We start from the raw sequence: 18033 nt of genomic DNA, 5'->3' as shown, positions 1-18033 counted from the left end.
TTAATTAAAAAAAATAACTCGTAGGAGTAAATCAAAGGATGTATGATTAATGGTTACATGGTACTGTTTCAAACATGACAATAAGGCTTAGAGGATTCTTTGAAAAAATGTCTAAAGAAGTCTATTAGCTTAGCAAAAATATTTTTTTAAAAAAAGAATTAATTTATTGGAATTAACAAAATTATGGATGAATGATTCAAATTTATATTTCAAGAAGAAAAGAGAGAGAAAGAGAGAGAGTATGTAGTAGGTGAGGTGTCAATTAGGTGGAATTTCCAGATGGCATTTAATATTTTGGTGTTATTTGCTATTCCAACTACGAATAGGGGTCCCTTCAAAATCTCCCAACAACGCCACATTGCTTTCTTAATTATTCCTACCTCTTTTTTTTTCTACCACCATTTTTCATCCTTTTACTTTTATTATTAAATACTAAGTCTAAATAAATTTCGTATTCTATTAATCATAAACTGTTAGACGTTACCGATAGATTTTTATTAAATATCAATAGACATAATCATCAATCTTGTCATTTACAACGATTTCTCAACTTATTATTTTGAAATTATTTTTTTAATCAAGACTTAGGGTATGTTTAAATTACATTTTCAAGTGTTTAATTTAAAATATAAGTATTTCAAAAAAAAAGAATTAGAGTGTGTGGAAGCTATTCGAAATAATTTTTTAAAGTGTATTTTAAACAATTTTCACGAAAATAAGTTTAAACAAAAATGAGTTTATTGTTAAACATTTTTTTTTCTAAGTCAATCCAAACAAACCCTTACTAAATAAATATACTTTTAATTCAAGGAAATATAAAGTATGATTATGTTTTAAAATTTATGGCGAAAAATGTTAATAAATAATAGGAAAATTATCGAAAAATTAGAACATTTAATAAAAATATTTATCCTTCGTAAAAAATCAACTTTAGTAAATTTTATTCTAATAATTTGTCAGTTTTTTTATTTTTGAAAAAACTTCAAATAATAGTATAAATTTTAAAAGTAAATATAACAAAAAAATTAAAACTACTCACAAAATGTAACAAAATCTATCAAATTATCATAATTTATTACAAGTTTTCTTTATTATAGTTCGTAAATAGTTTAAAATACGTAAAAAAAATATTTTTAATTATAAAACTACACTGAAATTTTGCAAATTTCTATCAACATCATGGATTGTCTTTTTATATTGTATTTATATAACATAACTTGATGACTCTTCAAGCCATCTTATATAAGTTGTCCAATTCTAATATCCTTAGACCTATAGTTGTCATCGAAATTTTGAAAGCTAAGTTGTTTATCATTTAAATTAGTAAAATACAAACAAAGATCGTTTTATTTTTATCTATAGTAGATCACTTTTGTTATATAAAAAGAAAGATGTCAAGATTTGGAAAAAATTTATTTGTTTATTTATTTCGGGAAAAGAATAGTAAGATTTATACCATTTTTTTAAAAACTGATCTATACTCTTCTTAACACAAATATCACTATCGTGTTTATTCAATTAGTAATGAAATTGATTTATTGATAGATCAATCGTCAACTGCAGTTATATTTTGATTGGTTTTTTACCATATTTATCTAAAACTAAATTTTGTCAAATTTACTATTCATGTTCCGGTTGCATTTACCTCTCATGACAAAACAGTTACAGTAGTAATAACGACAACAGTAATTATGGCAAAATTTACTGTTATTGTTGTGGTTGCCTCTACCTCTCATAACAATAACAGTAAATGTGTCGAAAATCATTTTAGTAACAATAGTGATAACCATAACTATAACTCACACCATGACGGTAACGGTAACGATAAGACGTAATTTTTCAACGCAATTGGATTGTGATTTTTGTTGACAAATTTGGATTTAGGCTCCACCCCACGTGTCAATATATGATGCAAAACACAAGTAAACAACAGAATACGTAATCACATGGTTATCGTGCTTTTTAAATTATCATTGATTCATATCATATCGATCGGATTAGAGTAACCGTTTACCAAAACCATTATTTAATTATGAGTTTGAATTGTCTAAGGAAATATATTATTATTTATACATAGTCCACAAGATTGGAATTAATAATTAATCAAGCAATTATTGAAACAAATTCTCAATTAATTCCAACATTACACTAATATAACCATGTTATTATAATTGTACAACAATATCATTTATTAGGGATATTATTGTATAAATTCTTATAAAATTATTTTGTGATGTAGTAAAGAAAGATTCTTAAGATATGTATATGTTAGACCCAATGTTTTGAAAAATGAAAAATCCAAAGCTTTGTGCAAAGTCCAGCCCATATTAGAATTCATTCAAGCATCCAAGCCCAAATTTGAAAAAAAGGTGGGCTTCTACATTATTGGGCTAAAATGGCCCAATATTTGTGTAAACTTCTAATATTACAATTTTTTCTAAAATATAAAAACTAGAGATTGTTTTTCTTTTGGGTTTTTTTTTTTCAAAAATAGGAAAAAAAAGAAACTATTTACATTCCGTAAAAAAAAATCACTAAATGAAAAAATTTATCATACTTGAATTTTCTACTTTTTATCAATTTTTCTATTTTTGACAATTTTCTTTCTTTACATCACATTGGTTGTGTACGTACGTCTCAATAAAATGATATACTTGACTCTTTATTCTCAACTATCTTTACTTTTAAAGCTTTACAATGAAATATTTGCATGTCAATTTATGCATTTTCTTAATTAGTGCGTTGAATTAAAAGGTAGTTAAGAGAATATTTCAATATCTTAAAGAAGTCGTTGATCATAGTTTGCTCAAATGCTTTACTAATTTGTGGCTTGGATGATAAAGAAAAAAAAAACCAACAATTGGGTTTTGTCTGTTTTCTTGGATGCAACTTGATTTTACGGGGATCAAAAAACCACCGAATTATTTCGTGGTCGAGTATGGAGGTTGAAAATTGTTATCATGTCTTCGTTGCGATTAAAATGTATGGATTGGATCTTTACTCCTATTTTGTAGTGTGATAATGTGAGTGTTGTATCTTAGTGTTAATTTGATTTTGCACGCAAAAACTATACATGTTGAACTTAACACCCGTGTTACATGCATTTAATTTGAGGGTATTTTACGAGCATTTCAATTATTAATTCGAACATCTAGAACTTACTGCTTATTTTCTTCTTCTTATTATTATTATTTAGTGAAATTACAACCTAATTTATGTGCTTAAAAGAAAATAATTAGTTCTTTCTAAAAAAACTAAAAATTGGAAAATAATTAGTTCTTTCTAAAAAAACTAAAAATTGGAAAATAATATGAGCATTGATAACAAATTCAATTTTGGATGTTTATTTTATTTTTTTATTTTTTCAAAACAATAAAATTGTTTAATAATTTATCTATTATCTTTCAGAATTTGAAAATATTTATATATATATAGAGAGAGAGCTAATTTCTCCCTACTATATATGTTGTTCTTTTCAATTATTATTTATAAATTTTGTTAATTGATGTAGACTTAGTGTGGCCAATAGCTATATACCAATTTGGGTATGAATGTTTGCTTCTAAAACAATCTTTCCTCATTGTTTGGTTTCAATCCATAGTTTTAGTTCTTCTTCTTATTATTATTTTCATTTTCTGCATCTTTCATTACATATACTTTAGTTTCTAATTTTAAAATTAGTTTATATATATATATATATAAACTACAAATATTTATAATCCGTATAACAAAATAAAATAAATTTAGAAAACTCGTAGAATTTGAGTTAATTTTTTTCATAAATTTCATATTTACAGTTAATTTTTTTTATTATAAATTTCATATTTGCTTTTCCAAATTTAAAATTTATTTCTTTTTCGTCATCTCTCATCTTTAATGTCATTTTTTTCTTAAGACAATTTTTTTTCCTTTTTTTTTTTTCATTATCAAATATTTTGTTTTTCTTTGTTTCCATTTTTTCTTATCAAATATTATACTAAGATCGTTTAGATTGGGTACTTGTTTAGATTTGGTACAAGATTATTTTTGTTTTTTTTCGGCATATGTGGTTGATTAATCGTGAGGTATTTTTGTTATTTAACGTTGTTGGCTTGTAGACTTTTTTCTTTTTCAAATTTGTACTATATTGCGTAAATATTTTCGCGTCTTGTTCTATTATTTAAAAAACCTCCTTTATAGTATTCATATCTATATCTATTATTTGAATTATATTTTTAATTTTTTTCAAGAAACAACTAATAAAAAATGAAAAGGAATATATGAAAACCTAAAAGTAAACCATCCATCTTAACGATGAGAACAACTTTTATATCGAAAAAGAAAACATTTTTTTTATTGAAGAGCTCAAAGAATGAAATTGTGATTAAATATTAAATAACAATTTAAAATGAGTAAACTAAAATCAAATTAATCAAGCAAATAAAACTAAACTAGAGAAACTTAGACATTTTTTTATAACATCATTATTTCTTTATGAAATAAGAAATAGTTCAAAAGATTATTTTAAATTATTTATCTTATTTGAAACAGAAAAAAAAGTTAAAAAGACATTTCATTGGGAATAAAAACAAATTTTTTAGCATAGCCTTTTGATGTTGACTTATTAATTTAAATTTTAACTATAACCAAATTGTTATAATTAAAAACATGTGGAATTTCATTACCTTACTCCAAAATTTCTTAAAAAAAGAAATAAGAAAAAAAATTCAAATCACTTGCAATTTTTTGTTTTCTTTATCCTCTTTAGCTTAATTCCAAATATTGAAAACTAAAATTCAAATATTTTTAAAAATATTTGAAAAACTAAAACCTTATTTACTAATTTTTTATAATATTTTATCTATCTTTGTAAATGGTCAAATTTTCTAGATTTAAAAAAAAAAACAGAAAAAGGTTTTTGAGAAGGACTTCGTAATTATTGCTACATATTATAATTACCCATATAATGAGATTTCGGAAGTTTAGAAATAAAAAATATTAAACAATGTTGTTTTATAAATCATAAATTTAATGATTATTTCATCTAAGTAGGTGATGGATTCAAACTTTGATGTTTGGTGCTTCTAACATAGGCTAAAATGTTTTATATAATCATTATAACTTACAGACTATAATAAGGTTGGATTATAATAAACAATTTAGCATTCATCGGAGCTTTGGACAAACAAGACGTTCCAACTCCGATTCTTCGGGCCAACCATGTCTTGTCGTCAACAAATCACCAACTTCTTAGTTCCTACTTCTTCCTACTGACAAGCCGACCATCAATCAAAACTATGGAGACTTAAATGAAAATTTGCAAGGTTTTAGACATGATTGAACTAAAAAAATAAATCACACAAAAATTCTAACTGTCGGCTGTTGCTAAAAAATTTCATTCAATCCAAGACTATGTCCAAAACCCACTTCGAATTCCAATTTGTATATATAAAAAAAATGGAAAATTTCCAACTTTCATATTCTATATGCATGGAGCTTCTTCAATATATTTGTGTCCAAGATCTTGCCTTCTCTTGAAACCGACCCTCCAACCATCGATCTCAAATTCGTAACCATCAGTAGAAGAAACCCTTAATTTTTTTTATTTTATTTTTTAAATTTTTTGCTTTTGAAAACGTTTTTGAAATACCCATTTATCATTTTCACGCAATCTTCTCATTTATCATTCATATTTTGATTAGATTCATTTCCCCTGTTATTCTCTTAACCAGAAGAGAGAGAGAAACTGAGAAAAGGGTTGGTGTAAAATTTATGCTTCAAAAGAAGGGTTAAGTAATGGGTTTTAGGTCTATCAACTGGTGGTTAAGGTTTGAAAGAATCCTTTTAAGCAACCAACCACCATTGCCACCATCTTCTTGTTCTTGTTCTTCTTCTTTGTTCTTGTTCTTCCTTTTGTTTTAAGAAGCTTTTTCCACACGTGAGAAGAAGGGTATTGAATGATTGGGATTGACGATGACTTTTTCTCTTACTTTTAATTCATAAAAATATATTTTAAAGTTGTTGGTGTTGCGCTTCTCGTTATTATATACCTCTTTTCTTTAATGTCTTTTTAATAATTTATTGCTTTTTTGTCGAGTTGGTGTTGGAGTCGTTGTTCCAATTATGAGGAAGAGAAGAGAAGAGAAACTATGGTTCTTTTTTTATTTGGGGGTTTTGTAATTATTGATTTCATTATTTATTTAATGGTGTTTTCCCTGAAATCTCTTGGGATTAGTGTTTGTCTCCATTTTGGGAATTTGGGTCTTTCTTTTTTCTTCTTTTTCTTAACCCCCTTTTGATTTCTTCTGCTTTCAAGGTTGCCTCCCACTACCACAATCGCATTATTGGGGTTTTCAGGGTAATGATAAGCTTCTTCTTTTGTTCTTATTAGTAGTTTTTTTGTTCTATTACTTTGATTCTTTGATTTGAGATTCTTCAAATAATAAGTGGGTTTTGTTTGATTCTGTTGCCCCTTTTGTTATTTCATCAGTCTTCATGCCTTTTTTGTATTGAATCTCTTGTTTGATCATTCTGTTTGGTTGGAGTTTGTGATTTTTGGAAGATTAAGAACTGTGTTTATGTTTGTCTGTTGTTCTCAGCTGATAAAACGGTGAGGAGTTTTCAGATGACATATTTTCCTGGTTTAAGTAATCAAAGAGACTCCATGTTAGGTGATCAGAAACTTGGTCCTTCTTGCCAAGAACAACAGCCTCTTTGTTCTGGGAATTTGATGATGTTCATGAATCAGGACCCTTCTTGCCGAGATTATTCAGAGATTCTTTCTGGGGTTTCTTCAAATTATGTCGAAACTGTGGGAGATAGAAGTAATGTTGAAATGGCTTTCATTCCACCAGTTGTGGGAATTTTAGATGAATCAAATTTCCAATGTCAAGGTGTTTCACTTAGCCTTTCCACACACTCACCTTCAGTTGTTTCTATGTCTTCATTTCCTCACCAATATCAGACCCCTGCTATGGTTTCTTCATTCATTAATGCACCTCCTTCGATCTTGGAGAAGAGGCCGAATCCGAAATCTTGTATATCTGATGTGAAAAATGGCATGTATGTAGCATTGGGTTCTGGTTATTCGATGTTGAATTCGGTATACATTGAAGCTGCACAACAGCTGCTCGATGAAATGGTTAGCATCCGGGAAGCTTTGAAAGAGCTGAAGTCTAAGAAATTGAAAGCTTCCAATGGTTTGGGTGTCGATTCCTGCAGAGAAAATGAAGGGGGATCTAATGATCTGACTGGGGAAATGTGCGGCAATGCAAGGGAGGTGTCAATTGCTAATCCGTCGAGTGATCTATCGCCTTCCGAACGTCAGGACTTGAAGAACAAAAACTCAAAGCTTTTGTCTTTGTTGGGTGAGGTAAGCCAACAGTTACTTGATGTTCTACAATTTGTTTATGTTTAATATATGCGTTTGTTACATCTCTTTACATGATGTTTTTGTGCCTATGGTTCCAATAAAATCTTGCTGACATTGTAGAAGTTTCGATTATTCTTCCATCTGCAGTGAAGTATTGTTTTCTTGTATAAGTTGTTTGGTATGTTTCAATTTAACAATGCTAAAGACTACATCCAATTAGTTTCTTTAACGGTTCGGTATCTATGTCAAACGTTTTGCAGGTGGATCGAAGATACAAGCAATATTACCAACAACTGCAAATGTTGGCGTCGTCTTTCGACATGGTAGCAGGTCGAGGGGCTGCAGAGTTCTACACTGCACTCCCACACCAAACAATTTCGTGCCACTTTCGCCGCTTGCGAGATGCAATTAATGCACAGATTGAGGTCACCAGGAGAACCTTGGGAGAGCAAGATGCTTTACATTCTGGTCAAGAAGGCATTCCCCGTCTCCGCTTTGTCGACCAACACCTCAGGCAACAGAGAGCCCTGCAGCATCTCGGTGTCACTCCACATAGTTGGAGGCCTCAACGAGGGCTTCCTGAAAGCTCCGTGTCTATTCTTCGCGCTTGGCTCTTCGAACACTTCCTCCATCCGTACGCCGTCTAAACTATTAGTACATATTCTCTACATTTGGATTAGCTATGTTTACCAAGGCCTTAATGTTCCGTTTTTGCTTTACTTTCACAGATATCCCAAGGATTCGGAGAAACTTAAGCTAGCAAGACAAACTGGCCTGACTAGAAACCAAGTAACGTCGTTAATCCTCAATCGAAAATTCGACTTTTTCACCCTCTAAGCTCCAATTTCTGCTTGTGAGTTGAAACAATATTCGTGTATATATTCTTACTGGCCTTATTTTGTTTCATTTAGGTTGCAAACTGGTTTATAAATGCGCGTGTTCGACTATGGAAACCAATGGTAGAGGAGATGTACAAAGAAGAATTTGGAGACTCTAACATTGATATCAAATCCTCACCAGAAAATGCATCCAAAGCATCATGGAACAATTCGCTATTCTCCGAAGATAGGGGAGGAGACAAGTTGCACGACAGCACAAAATCTGTAGCAAACAACGGCGAGCGAATCCTCTACCGCCAGTGTGCTACTGACGAAATGATCAACTCGAGTAACTTCACAATGGGAGGCGGAGATGTTTCACTTGCGTTGGAGTTGAAGCATTGTGAAGGCGATGAATTCGGGATGTTTGGGAATAATAACAATAGAATGGTTGGTTCTGTGGAGCTTGAGGCACAGGATTTTCCATGTTTGGAACCAGAAAGGCATCATCAATGCAGACTCACAAGTTCAAATATGTTGCATGATTTTGTAGTTTAAAACTTTGATAATTCTTCATGGAAGAAGATAAAATTTTAATATACATGTATATATATAAGGGGGTATATGGAAATGGAGCCAACTTGTACTTTTAAAAGGTATAGATTTTGTTGGAAAAAATTGTGGATATAATTGGAAATAAGTGTAATTTGTTTGGATTTTTCCAAATAAGGAAGGGGTTGTATTGTAACACTTGAATTCAACTTTCTTATACTAATAGAAAGTAATTGTAATTTTTGAATTCTTATTCAACCTTTCTATTTTATCTTTATATATATATATATTTTTTGCCTAAGACTTAACCATATGAATTATGTTTAGATCTCTTAAACAATCTTTTTAAGTGAGAGATTGTCTAAAAATTTGGATTAGATAAACATTAACTAAAATGGTTACCTTTTAAATACAAAATGATGAAAATAAATGTTGTTAAAGTTGATCAAAGTTAGATATACCAAAATACCAAACTCAAAGTAAAAGACTTGGTTTATTATTACTTTTTAAGTTTTGCATTAAGTGGGAAAAAAGAATTGAAATGAATGAATTTACAAAAGGTTTCATACCGCTTTAGTTAAAGTTAGTGACTAAATTAACAAAAGTTGAATCGAACTTTGAAATGATGTTTAGAGTTCAAATAGAGCAAAGATAAAAGATCAAAATGAATCTATTTTTATATGAAATTTGATCTTGATAAATATCAGAACCTTCATCAACGAAGATGTATCGTGTATAATAAAAATTATAAAGATTCGAACTACAAATATGATCTTTCCATCAACCGAACAATACTTCTCTTGACTACTTTTAACCTAAGGGTATATTACATAAATATATTACAAAGTTTAGCCCTTTCACTATTTATCCCATGGAAAGCCCTGGGTCTGTCTCCTCATTCTTCCAAATCAACCACTAAGCTAAAACTCAACTAACTTGCTTGCACATGCAGTGGCGGAGCCATTGTTCCTTGGATTTTCCTTTCTTCTTCTTATTCTTCTTTCTCATCATCACTATTTCCACTTCACTCCAATCTAGTCGCCATGTGGGGGGAGGTTTGAGGTGTCTTCGAATTTTCTCTGATTTGTCCTTCCTAATTCTCCACCTTGTCATTTTACTCGGTTGAATTTATGGGGTTCTTTCCCCTTTTTCAAGATCTTCAATTTTTATTTCCATTTTCTCACCCTCTTTACACATATTTCTTCACTGAATCGAGGGTTTTCGCTGAAGTCCGATTAGCTTATGCTCGTTGTTGAAATCATCGATCTTTCGTAATACGCATGATGAAACGCCCCTTTCCATCTGTTTCAATGTCCAAGAAGAGATGGCCGTTGATGATCTTAGCATTGGTTTCAATTTCCACGGCAATGGTTTTCTTCATGAGGACTACGTTTGATTCTTGTAGTGGTAATGAGAATAGACGTTTTGTGGAAGAAAAGGGTATCGGCTCAAAGATTCTCTCTTCCCAAATGGAGAGAAAAGCTCCGAATCCTCTTGATTTCATGAAGTCCAAGCTCGTTCTCTTGGTTTCCCACGAGCTCTCTCTTTCTGGTATTATTGGATTCGTATTTCCTTTATAACCCACTTGGCCATTGTCATTGGGAAGGAAATTTTTATAGAAATTTGACTGAGAGCTTTTAGTTTGGCTACAGGTGGGCCTCTACTACTCATGGAGCTTGCATTTTTGTTGAGAGGCGTTGGTACTCAAGTTGTTTGGATTACTAATCAAAAGCCACCGGAGCCTGATGAAGTAGTATACAGTTTGGAGCGCAAGATGTTAGATCGAGGAGTGCAGGTTAAATTAATCTCTTAATTTCTCTGCACTTTAGGAACTCTTTGATTACTGTAATGCTAAATTCATCAGAAGGGAATAAATTTACTTTTGTCTCATGCACTTTTGGGGTCCTAGTGCATAATGTAATCATGCGATTGGTTTGTTTGTTTAGTGTAATTCTTCTCATACGATCAAATACTTGATGTATTTTGAAATTATAGGATTGAAAATTTTCTCTCAATTACATTTTTTGGCTTCCATATTTAGCTGCTAAGGCTAAGTTGTGACCCTTTAAAATGTTATATTGTATTACCATTATTAATGATCCAGTTATTTATATTTTAGATACTTGGTAAAATTAGCGGAATAGTAGCAAATTCTACACGTTCTTAAGTTGATAGTATATTATGTCTCTTCTTCTTGAAAAAAAGGTCTACTTGTTTTTTTTTCTCTCTTTATATTGTTGGTGACTGAGGTTAAGATTTTCCTTCTCAAGGTTTTATCTGCTAAGGAACAAGAAGCTGTGGAGACTGCTCTGAAAGCTCATTTAGTTGTTCTAAATACTGCTGTTGCTGGGAAATGGTTGGATGCTGTCCTTAAGGAGAATGTTCCCCGAGTCCTTCCCAAGGTTCTGTGGTGGATTCATGAGATGCGAGGGAATTATTTCAAAGTTGAGTATGTGAAGCACCTCCCATTTGTTGCAGGCGCCATGATTGATTCACATACAACTGCAGAATACTGGAAAAACAGAACATGGGATCGATTGGGGTATGATTTTAATAATGGCGAGAATTTTGTTTACATAAAAAGATATAGATGATTGATTCTTTTTACTAGTATAATCATGAGCTAGCTTGGTGCTATCTCCTTTCCATTTTTGTTTCATGTTGATTGATCTCAAAGTCAGAATTTTCTACTTGGTACTTCTTTCCAACATTTCTACTATGAAAGGGCACTATTCCACCTTTTCTCCCTGATAAATACCTTTCAACATTACCCTTGTTGTGAGGTTGATTTAAGTTTTAACACTGGTGATTTAATTGTCAACTCTGACTATTTACACATTTTCAAATCTGAATTAACCCCCTTGGGTATGTACATGGCTGAGGTATAGAGCATTATGCTTTTGTTTAAAAATCTGGAGCAAGTTTAGATATCGGATGATCTTCTTCCTTTTTCCACATGGTATGTGTTTGGACAGTCCAAATTTTAATATATTTATTATTTTGCAATCCACCCTGTATCCTCTCCTAGACCTTTTGGTCATACTCATAAGTTTTTTCTTTTTATGTTTTCAGGATTCAAATGCCTGAGACTTATGTCGTGCATCTTGGCAATAGTAAAGACCTCATGGAAGTAGCTGAAAATAATGTGGCCAAGAGGGTTCTTCGAGAGCATATTCGTGAATCCCTTGGAGTTCGGAATGAAGATATATTGTTTGCAATTATAAATAGTAAGCTCATATTCCTGATGATAAACTTCTGCTCAGTTTGTCGATTGATCTGTTACTGGGTTGTTTTTCTTTTTCTTTCTTTCTTTTGTTGGCATTTCCTGTTCCTAGTGTTTATCTGGGTTATATGCCTGAAATTTCTTTGTTATGCAATAGTTTTAACTGTGTTTTCCCACATGACGAGCTTATAGGTTTTAATGGCCTGCGCCCTTCTCTTTCTTTTCCCTTTTTCCCAATGCCTTCTTCTATCATAAAAATTCCAGCTGTAACTTTTCTTCCCCCAGCTACAGTGCTCTCTAGGAAAGAAAACAGCTATTGATATAATATTTGAATGAAGTCTTACTTTATTATATAAAGTTGGCCAGCGACCGGTTTTTAGAATATAGAATCTCTTGCATGTAAAAGTTTTTTCCCTCAAGAATATTAAGACTCTCTCCTGTATATTGGATGGTCTCTATTGACAACTTGTTATGTCCCTAGAAACTTATTTCCCCCAGCCCCAATGATGGAATAGCATGAAGCCTCTTTCTGTGAACTAAGTTGATTTTTGTTCCATCCTTTCTTGATAAAGTATATTAATATGAAATGTAATGCAACACGTGATCGATGTGATTCCAGGTGTTTCTCGTGGGAAAGGTCAGGATTTATTTCTCAGAGCCTTTCACCAGAGCCTGCAAATGATCCAAGATAAAAAGCTGCGGGTACCAAGGATTCATGCAGTGGTAGTTGGCAGTGACATGAGTGCTCATACAAAGTTCGAAACAGAACTCCGCAACTTTGTAAATGAAAATAAAATTCAGGATCGCGTTCATTTTGTCAACAAAACCCTGTCTGTGGCTCCTTATCTTGCTTCCATTGATGTTCTTGTTCAAAACTCTCAGGTACTATAACTGTTTAACATACACCCAAATTTATACGAGAAACTATGCACGATTCTTTATCTATGTTCTTGCTTGTCTTTCCTTGACTAGATGGTTATAATCATGGTTTTGCCTATGCGACCATTAGTTGAATCGGTTGTTTCCCTTTTCTTTCTTTCTCCCCATTCTCGTTTGAAGACCTTCCATATTGCTTCTCCCAATGTTAGCTTTTGCAAGAATTACTTTATTCTCGTTTCTCCCCTTCTATTTCTAACTATCTGAACCTTTATTTATGGAATGCAAATTTAGGACTAGACTATAATTGGTTTTACGATGAATGAGAAGTCTTGTTTCAGTTTAAAAAAGAACAAAAATCCAATTGAATTTCTAGTCGTATGGTATAATATTCGGATCTTGATTCATATTTGCATAGTAAAACCCATCAGATTCAATATTTTCTGGCCTTCAAATATGGAATTTACCGTATGTGTGTAGGGTAGGGGAGAATGCTTTGGAAGGATAACGATTGAAGCCATGGCGTTTCAACTACCCGTGCTGGTAAGTTGCATCTCGTGTACATCTTTTGAAATTTCCCCACCTTCAATGAAAACTCATAAAAAAATCTTCGTTTCACTTGGAAAATTAAGAATATCATTATCCACTCTACATTTCTTATGAATTCTCACATGTATATACATAAAGGGCACGGCTGCTGGAGGAACAATGGAGATCGTAGTGAACGGGACGACAGGTTTGCTACATCCTGCAGGGAAAGAAGGCATAACTCCACTAGCACACAACATTGTAAAGTTAGCAACGCACGTCGAGCGAAGGCTGACCTTCGGTAAGAAAGGATATGAGAGGGTGAGGCAAATGTTTCTTGAACAGCACATGGCGCAAAGAATTGCTGTTGTTTTGAAGGAAGTTCTGGAAAAAGCAAAGAGCCACTCCTAGTCATTAGAATGATCAACAGCCTATTGCCTCAATGCTCGAGAGAATATAGACGAATTGAATGTTATAGGAGGAGAATTGTATGCATTTTCAAAACTTTCTTCCCCATATTTTCCATATTTGGTATAGTTTGTAGCAGGAAATTATGTCAGTACAGGTGGGTGACGATTAGTTGTTTTCGAGTTCTTATCTCGTTGTGCAAAGCAAACTTTGAAAGAAATCTTACCTTTACAAATATGTTCGAACATAGTTAAGTGGATAATCAATTATCGTCTTATGGTTCATGGTTTGAGAAATAAAATTCAAAATAACACTCTTTATATTGCAAAAATAAAAATATTGGAAATCCATTTCTTCTAACACTTCAACCACTCCTTTTAAATCAGTTGTTTTTTATTTTAATTTTATTTTGGTACCTATACATTTTATCTAATCTGGTTTCTTTATTAACTTTAAAACATCTATTTTATTTTAGGTTGCAAATTTTGTTCTTAAAGTTTGGAAAAAATTATAATTTAGTCGATTCGAAGCTTCAATCTTTCACCATTAATCACATATAAAAGCACTAAGATATAAATTTAAATTATATATAGTAATTGATAGGGATGTAAGAATAACTTAAGTTGGGTTAGTTTAAAATTGGGTTGGGATTGAAAAATTTGGTTCAACCCAACCTAACTCAAATTAATGATATATAAATTATATATATATATATATATATATATAAAATACTACTTCATGCCGCATTTCACATCTCTCTAGGTTACCCTCTCCCTCTTGTTTCGGCTTCTCATTACAGCGTCTTTGATTGTCTCTTCTTTACAATCTCAATGCTAGTGATTATTTATTTTGAATATTTTTTTTCTTCATTTAAAATTTACGAGATCTTCGTTTAATATCTCAACTTAATTGAACGCCAACCCAATTAACTCGAAAATATGGGACCATTTAGAACCCAGTGATTGGCATTGCCTTTGTTGGAATCTGAAAATGAAATTTAATATAAACGAAAAAAAAACAATAGGCGTTAAAATAAATAAAATATATTATATTATACTAACCGGTTCATGGGTTTTGAGTTCTATCCGGTCCAAAACTTGAACATCTTTGTTAAAGATCTGGTCGGTGAAGACGACGATTAAACTGAGGCCGTGAGAGCGAAGAACGACGTCCTTTCCTTTCCTTGTGATTCGATCCTTTCAAGTACGATATCTCCCACCTGATCCGTTCTTTTGGACGGTGAGGAAAAACACTTTTACTGGATCTGAAATGTTTCTTGTTTCAGTGAAGCCATTCTTTAGCGTTCTTCTTGTCACTCTTTCTTTGTCCTTGGCGGTGCTTCTTTTGTCGCCCCCCTCTTCGTTTTTCTCCCCTACTTCATTCTCTTTTACTAATGAACGGTAACCTTTACTTTCCTTCATCCACTGTTTTGTATTCTGACTTTGGAGTTGCAGCATTTGAGAAATTTTTTTTCCCTTTTTAATTAGTATTTGTTGATTAAGTTGTATATGTGATTGAATTGATTCTGGAGAAATGTGTAGAAAATTGGAACTTGATTGAAATTTCTCGGATCTAATAGTTGGGGCTTTATCACCTGTCGCTCCCCTTGCCTATCATTTCTCCATGACGGTGGTCTATTTTACTTCCTTTTGTGAAATGTAAAATATACCTGCAGTTCCAGCGTAAAGACTTTGGATTAATTCTTATAAATGAGGGAAGATTGAATTGTCTCAATGTTAATTGCAGAAGCTACACGGATATATGGAGTGTTCGAAGGATAGTAGAGTGGAGGCCTTGCAAGTGGTGGCTTCGAGGTCACCTACCTGGTAAACTGATTTGATTTCTAGTGACATCTTCTTGTTTACTCTCATTTTCTTTTCTGTTTTCGACTCTCTGTTGGTAATGTAATAGCGTGATTCATTAATTGGTAAACTACTTCCTTTGTCTGGACGAATGGTGATGAGAATTGGGTACTTGGGAGTAGGAATTCACGACGGACATAATTGCATGGAATAAGTAGAGTAGAACAAGTGTTGGGAGGGGTTTCTGATAAGTTTTGATTGTCTGAGTCAATTTTAATTGACTTTCATTGCAGACTTTTTGTTGAAATGCTGCAGCTCTACCTGCTGATAGCAATGGATATATACGAGTGGATTGCTATGGTGGGCTCAATCAGATGAGAAGAGATGTAATATTCAACGAGTTTATCCTACATTTAATTTAATTTTGTTTATTACTTGGTTAAAATTTTATTGCTAAAAGCTGTTGCCCTTTGTTATGTGTGCAGTTGTGTGATGGAGTTGGCATAGCACGGCTGTTGAATGCAACCCTGGTTTTGCCAAAGTTTGAAGTGGCTGCATATTGGAACGAATCTAGGTAATTCATGACAATTTCTTTTTTGACCCTATATTCTACTGTTTGCATTGATCTACCTGCTACTTTTTATTCACAAATCCATGGTAGTTGTAGTTAACGTGGTTTTTGCTGTTGAATTTATCTAACAACATCATTTACCGACTTCTCGGTAATACATTCAAATACATTTTCCATGCACCAAAGAAATAATAAATAAGTTGCTAGCATGCTTACCTTGGTGTTTTTCCAGCGGTTTTGCAGATGTATTTGATGTTGACTATTTCATTGGTCAGATGAATGGTTATGTGAAAGTTGCCAAAGAGTTACCCCCAGAACTTGCGTCCAAAGAGCCGTATCATGTGGATTGCAGCAAACGCAAAGGACAGTTTGACTATATTGAAAGTGTCCTTCCTTCCCTATTGGAACATCATTATATTTCAATAACTCCAGCAATGAGCCAGAGAAGGGACAGGTACTTCGAAATTGAATATTCTTTCTTTGACCCCTTAAAACTCCATCTAAAGCATTGTGTGTTATTCAGGAGTTTTTTTTAGGAGCTCACCACCTTCCCTTGCATTTTGAAAATACCTTCAAAACATTTTACAGGTATCCCCAGTATGCAAAAGCTGCCCTTTGTCAGGTTTGTTACAATGGTTTACGCCTTGCTAAACCGGTGGAGAAGAAAGCCAGGGAGCTTCTAGAAGCCATACCAAAACCCTTTCTCTCTCTTCATCTTCGTTTCGAGCCAGATATGGTGGCTTACAGCCAATGTGAATATAAAGGACTATCTCCTACTTCTCTAGAAGCAATAGAAGAAACTCGGGGAGATAGAAAACCATGGACCGGCGAGTTGGCTGAAATATGGAGGAAGAGGGGGAAATGTCCTCTCACACCCCGTGAGACAGCCCTCATATTTCAAGCGCTTCATATTCCAACTAACACAAACATTTACTTGGCTGCTGGTGATGGTTTGATGGAGCTAGAAGGCTTTACATCAGTTTATACCAATGTAGTAACTAAGTCTAGTTTCCTCACTAGCGACGATTTCTCGAGCATGCATGGGAACACAAAAGCTGCGCTGGATTATTACGTGTCAATTAACAGTGACTACTATGTAGCCACGTTCTTTGGAAATATGGACAAAATGGTTGCAGCAATGCGAGCATTCAACGGTAAGCAGAGAACGTTGTTCTTAAGTAGACGAGCATTTGCAGAGTTCACTTACAAGGGGCTTGAGGGGAAGGAGCTAAACCAAGCCTTGTGGAAGACTCATAGAGATGATTTTGCCATGGGCAGGGGATCGGCATTATCCGACTGTTTTTGTGAGTTCAAATTGTGATTTCAAGAAACTCAGATTTGTTATTTGTGTATGTAACCACTTTCCCTTTCTAATTAATGCTTTAGTAAATCTACAATCTCCAAATGTTTGAGAATAGATTCTTACCAGTTAAAATTGTAACCCATCTTTTGATAAAAGTAGACTACGGTCATTTTGATTACAAACATTGAATGAGCAATTGTTAAAATTTGGAATTTCTATGTCATCTTTAAACAATATTTCCCCTTCTTCAAGTTTAGCTGTGAGAAATTGTCAGGTCGTCCTCCCAACATCTTTTGATCAAAGAATTTGATTCAGGTCCTACCATCCATACATAACGTTTTGATCCAAGTTTTCAATTCTTTCATGTTTCATCAATAGTATGTAGTTCTATGGAGCGAAGGTCCAAAGTATGGAAGAAACTGGTGTTTTCACGAAAAACTTCGATGTTTCTTGGAATTTTTTTATTTAGAAGAGTGAAGAGTATCAATAGAATTGAAAGTTATATATGTAAGATTTGAGAAAGATTGAATTAATCATCTCCCACCAGATCCAAAAAATTGATGCTTTGATTATACGATGAAAACAAGTCATATTTTAGAAT

At 32.7% G+C, this 18033-nt stretch overlaps 3 protein-coding genes across 10 annotated transcripts; all 3 read left to right on the top strand.

Annotated features, from left to right (window-relative positions):
- Positions 1 to 5365: 5365 nt before the first annotated feature.
- On the top strand, positions 5366 to 8968 carry LOC103499789 (BEL1-like homeodomain protein 7). 3 transcript variants are annotated; one of them, XM_051088891.1, is made up of 6 exons: positions 5423 to 5807; positions 6296 to 6337; positions 6579 to 7351; positions 7612 to 7985; positions 8080 to 8140; positions 8263 to 8968. In XM_051088891.1, the coding sequence occupies exons 3-6, from the start codon at positions 6605 to 6607 to the stop codon at positions 8725 to 8727; spliced, it is 1647 nt and encodes a 548-aa protein (XP_050944848.1). In that variant the 5' UTR covers positions 5423 to 5807; positions 6296 to 6337; positions 6579 to 6604; the 3' UTR covers positions 8728 to 8968. The 3 variants fall into 3 exon arrangements, with proteins under 3 accessions (XP_008461100.2, XP_050944848.1, XP_050944842.1); XM_051088885.1 differs by having other exon boundaries at positions 5423 to 5929; XM_008462878.3 differs by having other exon boundaries at positions 5366 to 6337.
- A 608-nt stretch (positions 8969 to 9576) lies between these two features.
- Positions 9577 to 14022, top strand: LOC103499790 (uncharacterized). 2 transcript variants are annotated; one of them, XM_008462879.3, is made up of 7 exons: positions 9577 to 10272; positions 10374 to 10516; positions 10992 to 11263; positions 11794 to 11948; positions 12564 to 12826; positions 13301 to 13363; positions 13508 to 14022. In XM_008462879.3, the coding sequence occupies exons 1-7, from the start codon at positions 10002 to 10004 to the stop codon at positions 13757 to 13759; spliced, it is 1419 nt and encodes a 472-aa protein (XP_008461101.2). In that variant the 5' UTR covers positions 9577 to 10001; the 3' UTR covers positions 13760 to 14022. The 2 variants fall into 2 exon arrangements, with proteins under 2 accessions (XP_008461101.2, XP_050944836.1); XM_051088879.1 differs by having other exon boundaries at positions 10126 to 10272; positions 10363 to 10516.
- Positions 14023 to 14843: 821 nt separating this feature from the next.
- On the top strand, positions 14844 to 17614 carry LOC103499791 (O-fucosyltransferase 13). 5 transcript variants are annotated; one of them, XM_017047156.2, is made up of 7 exons: positions 15007 to 15156; positions 15298 to 15414; positions 15503 to 15582; positions 15874 to 15944; positions 16044 to 16132; positions 16362 to 16583; positions 16718 to 17614. In XM_017047156.2, exons 2-7 carry the CDS (start codon positions 15380 to 15382, stop codon positions 17448 to 17450), a joined length of 1230 nt encoding a protein of 409 aa, XP_016902645.1. In that variant the 5' UTR covers positions 15007 to 15156; positions 15298 to 15379; the 3' UTR covers positions 17451 to 17614. The 5 variants fall into 5 exon arrangements, with proteins under 5 accessions (XP_050944832.1, XP_016902646.1, XP_008461103.2 ...); XM_051088875.1 differs by lacking the exons at positions 15007 to 15156; positions 15298 to 15414 and adding an exon at positions 14844 to 14995; XM_017047157.2 differs by lacking the exons at positions 15007 to 15156; positions 15298 to 15414 and adding an exon at positions 14844 to 14995 and having other exon boundaries at positions 15852 to 15944.
- Positions 17615 to 18033: the final 419 nt, after the last annotated feature.

This window comes from Cucumis melo, chromosome 1, assembly GCF_025177605.1.
Source record: "Cucumis melo cultivar AY chromosome 1, USDA_Cmelo_AY_1.0, whole genome shotgun sequence".
NCBI classification, from domain to species: Eukaryota; Viridiplantae; Streptophyta; class Magnoliopsida; order Cucurbitales; family Cucurbitaceae; genus Cucumis; species Cucumis melo.
The sequence above is the reverse complement of the archived record's forward strand: the minus strand, read 5'-3'. Positions and strand labels throughout refer to the sequence as shown.

Coding starts and splice junctions, on each gene's coding strand:
- LOC103499789 (XM_008462878.3), top strand. CDS start 6,605: ATGACATATTTTCCTGGTTTAAGTAATCAAAGAGACTCCATGTTAGGT. Junction 7,352..7,611: donor TTTTGTCTTTGTTGGGTGAG/GTAAGCCAACAG, acceptor AACGTTTTGCAG/GTGGATCGAAGATACAAGCA. Junction 7,986..8,079: donor TTCGAACACTTCCTCCATCC/GTACGCCGTCTA, acceptor TTACTTTCACAG/ATATCCCAAGGATTCGGAGA.
- LOC103499790 (XM_008462879.3), top strand. CDS start 10,002: ATGATGAAACGCCCCTTTCCATCTGTTTCAATGTCCAAGAAGAGATGG. Junction 10,517..10,991: donor TGTTAGATCGAGGAGTGCAG/GTTAAATTAATC, acceptor TTCCTTCTCAAG/GTTTTATCTGCTAAGGAACA. Junction 13,364..13,507: donor CGTTTCAACTACCCGTGCTG/GTAAGTTGCATC, acceptor ATATACATAAAG/GGCACGGCTGCTGGAGGAAC.
- LOC103499791 (XM_008462881.3), top strand. CDS start 15,026: ATGTTTCTTGTTTCAGTGAAGCCATTCTTTAGCGTTCTTCTTGTCACT. Junction 16,133..16,361: donor GCATATTGGAACGAATCTAG/GTAATTCATGAC, acceptor GTGTTTTTCCAG/CGGTTTTGCAGATGTATTTG. Junction 16,584..16,717: donor ATGAGCCAGAGAAGGGACAG/GTACTTCGAAAT, acceptor AACATTTTACAG/GTATCCCCAGTATGCAAAAG.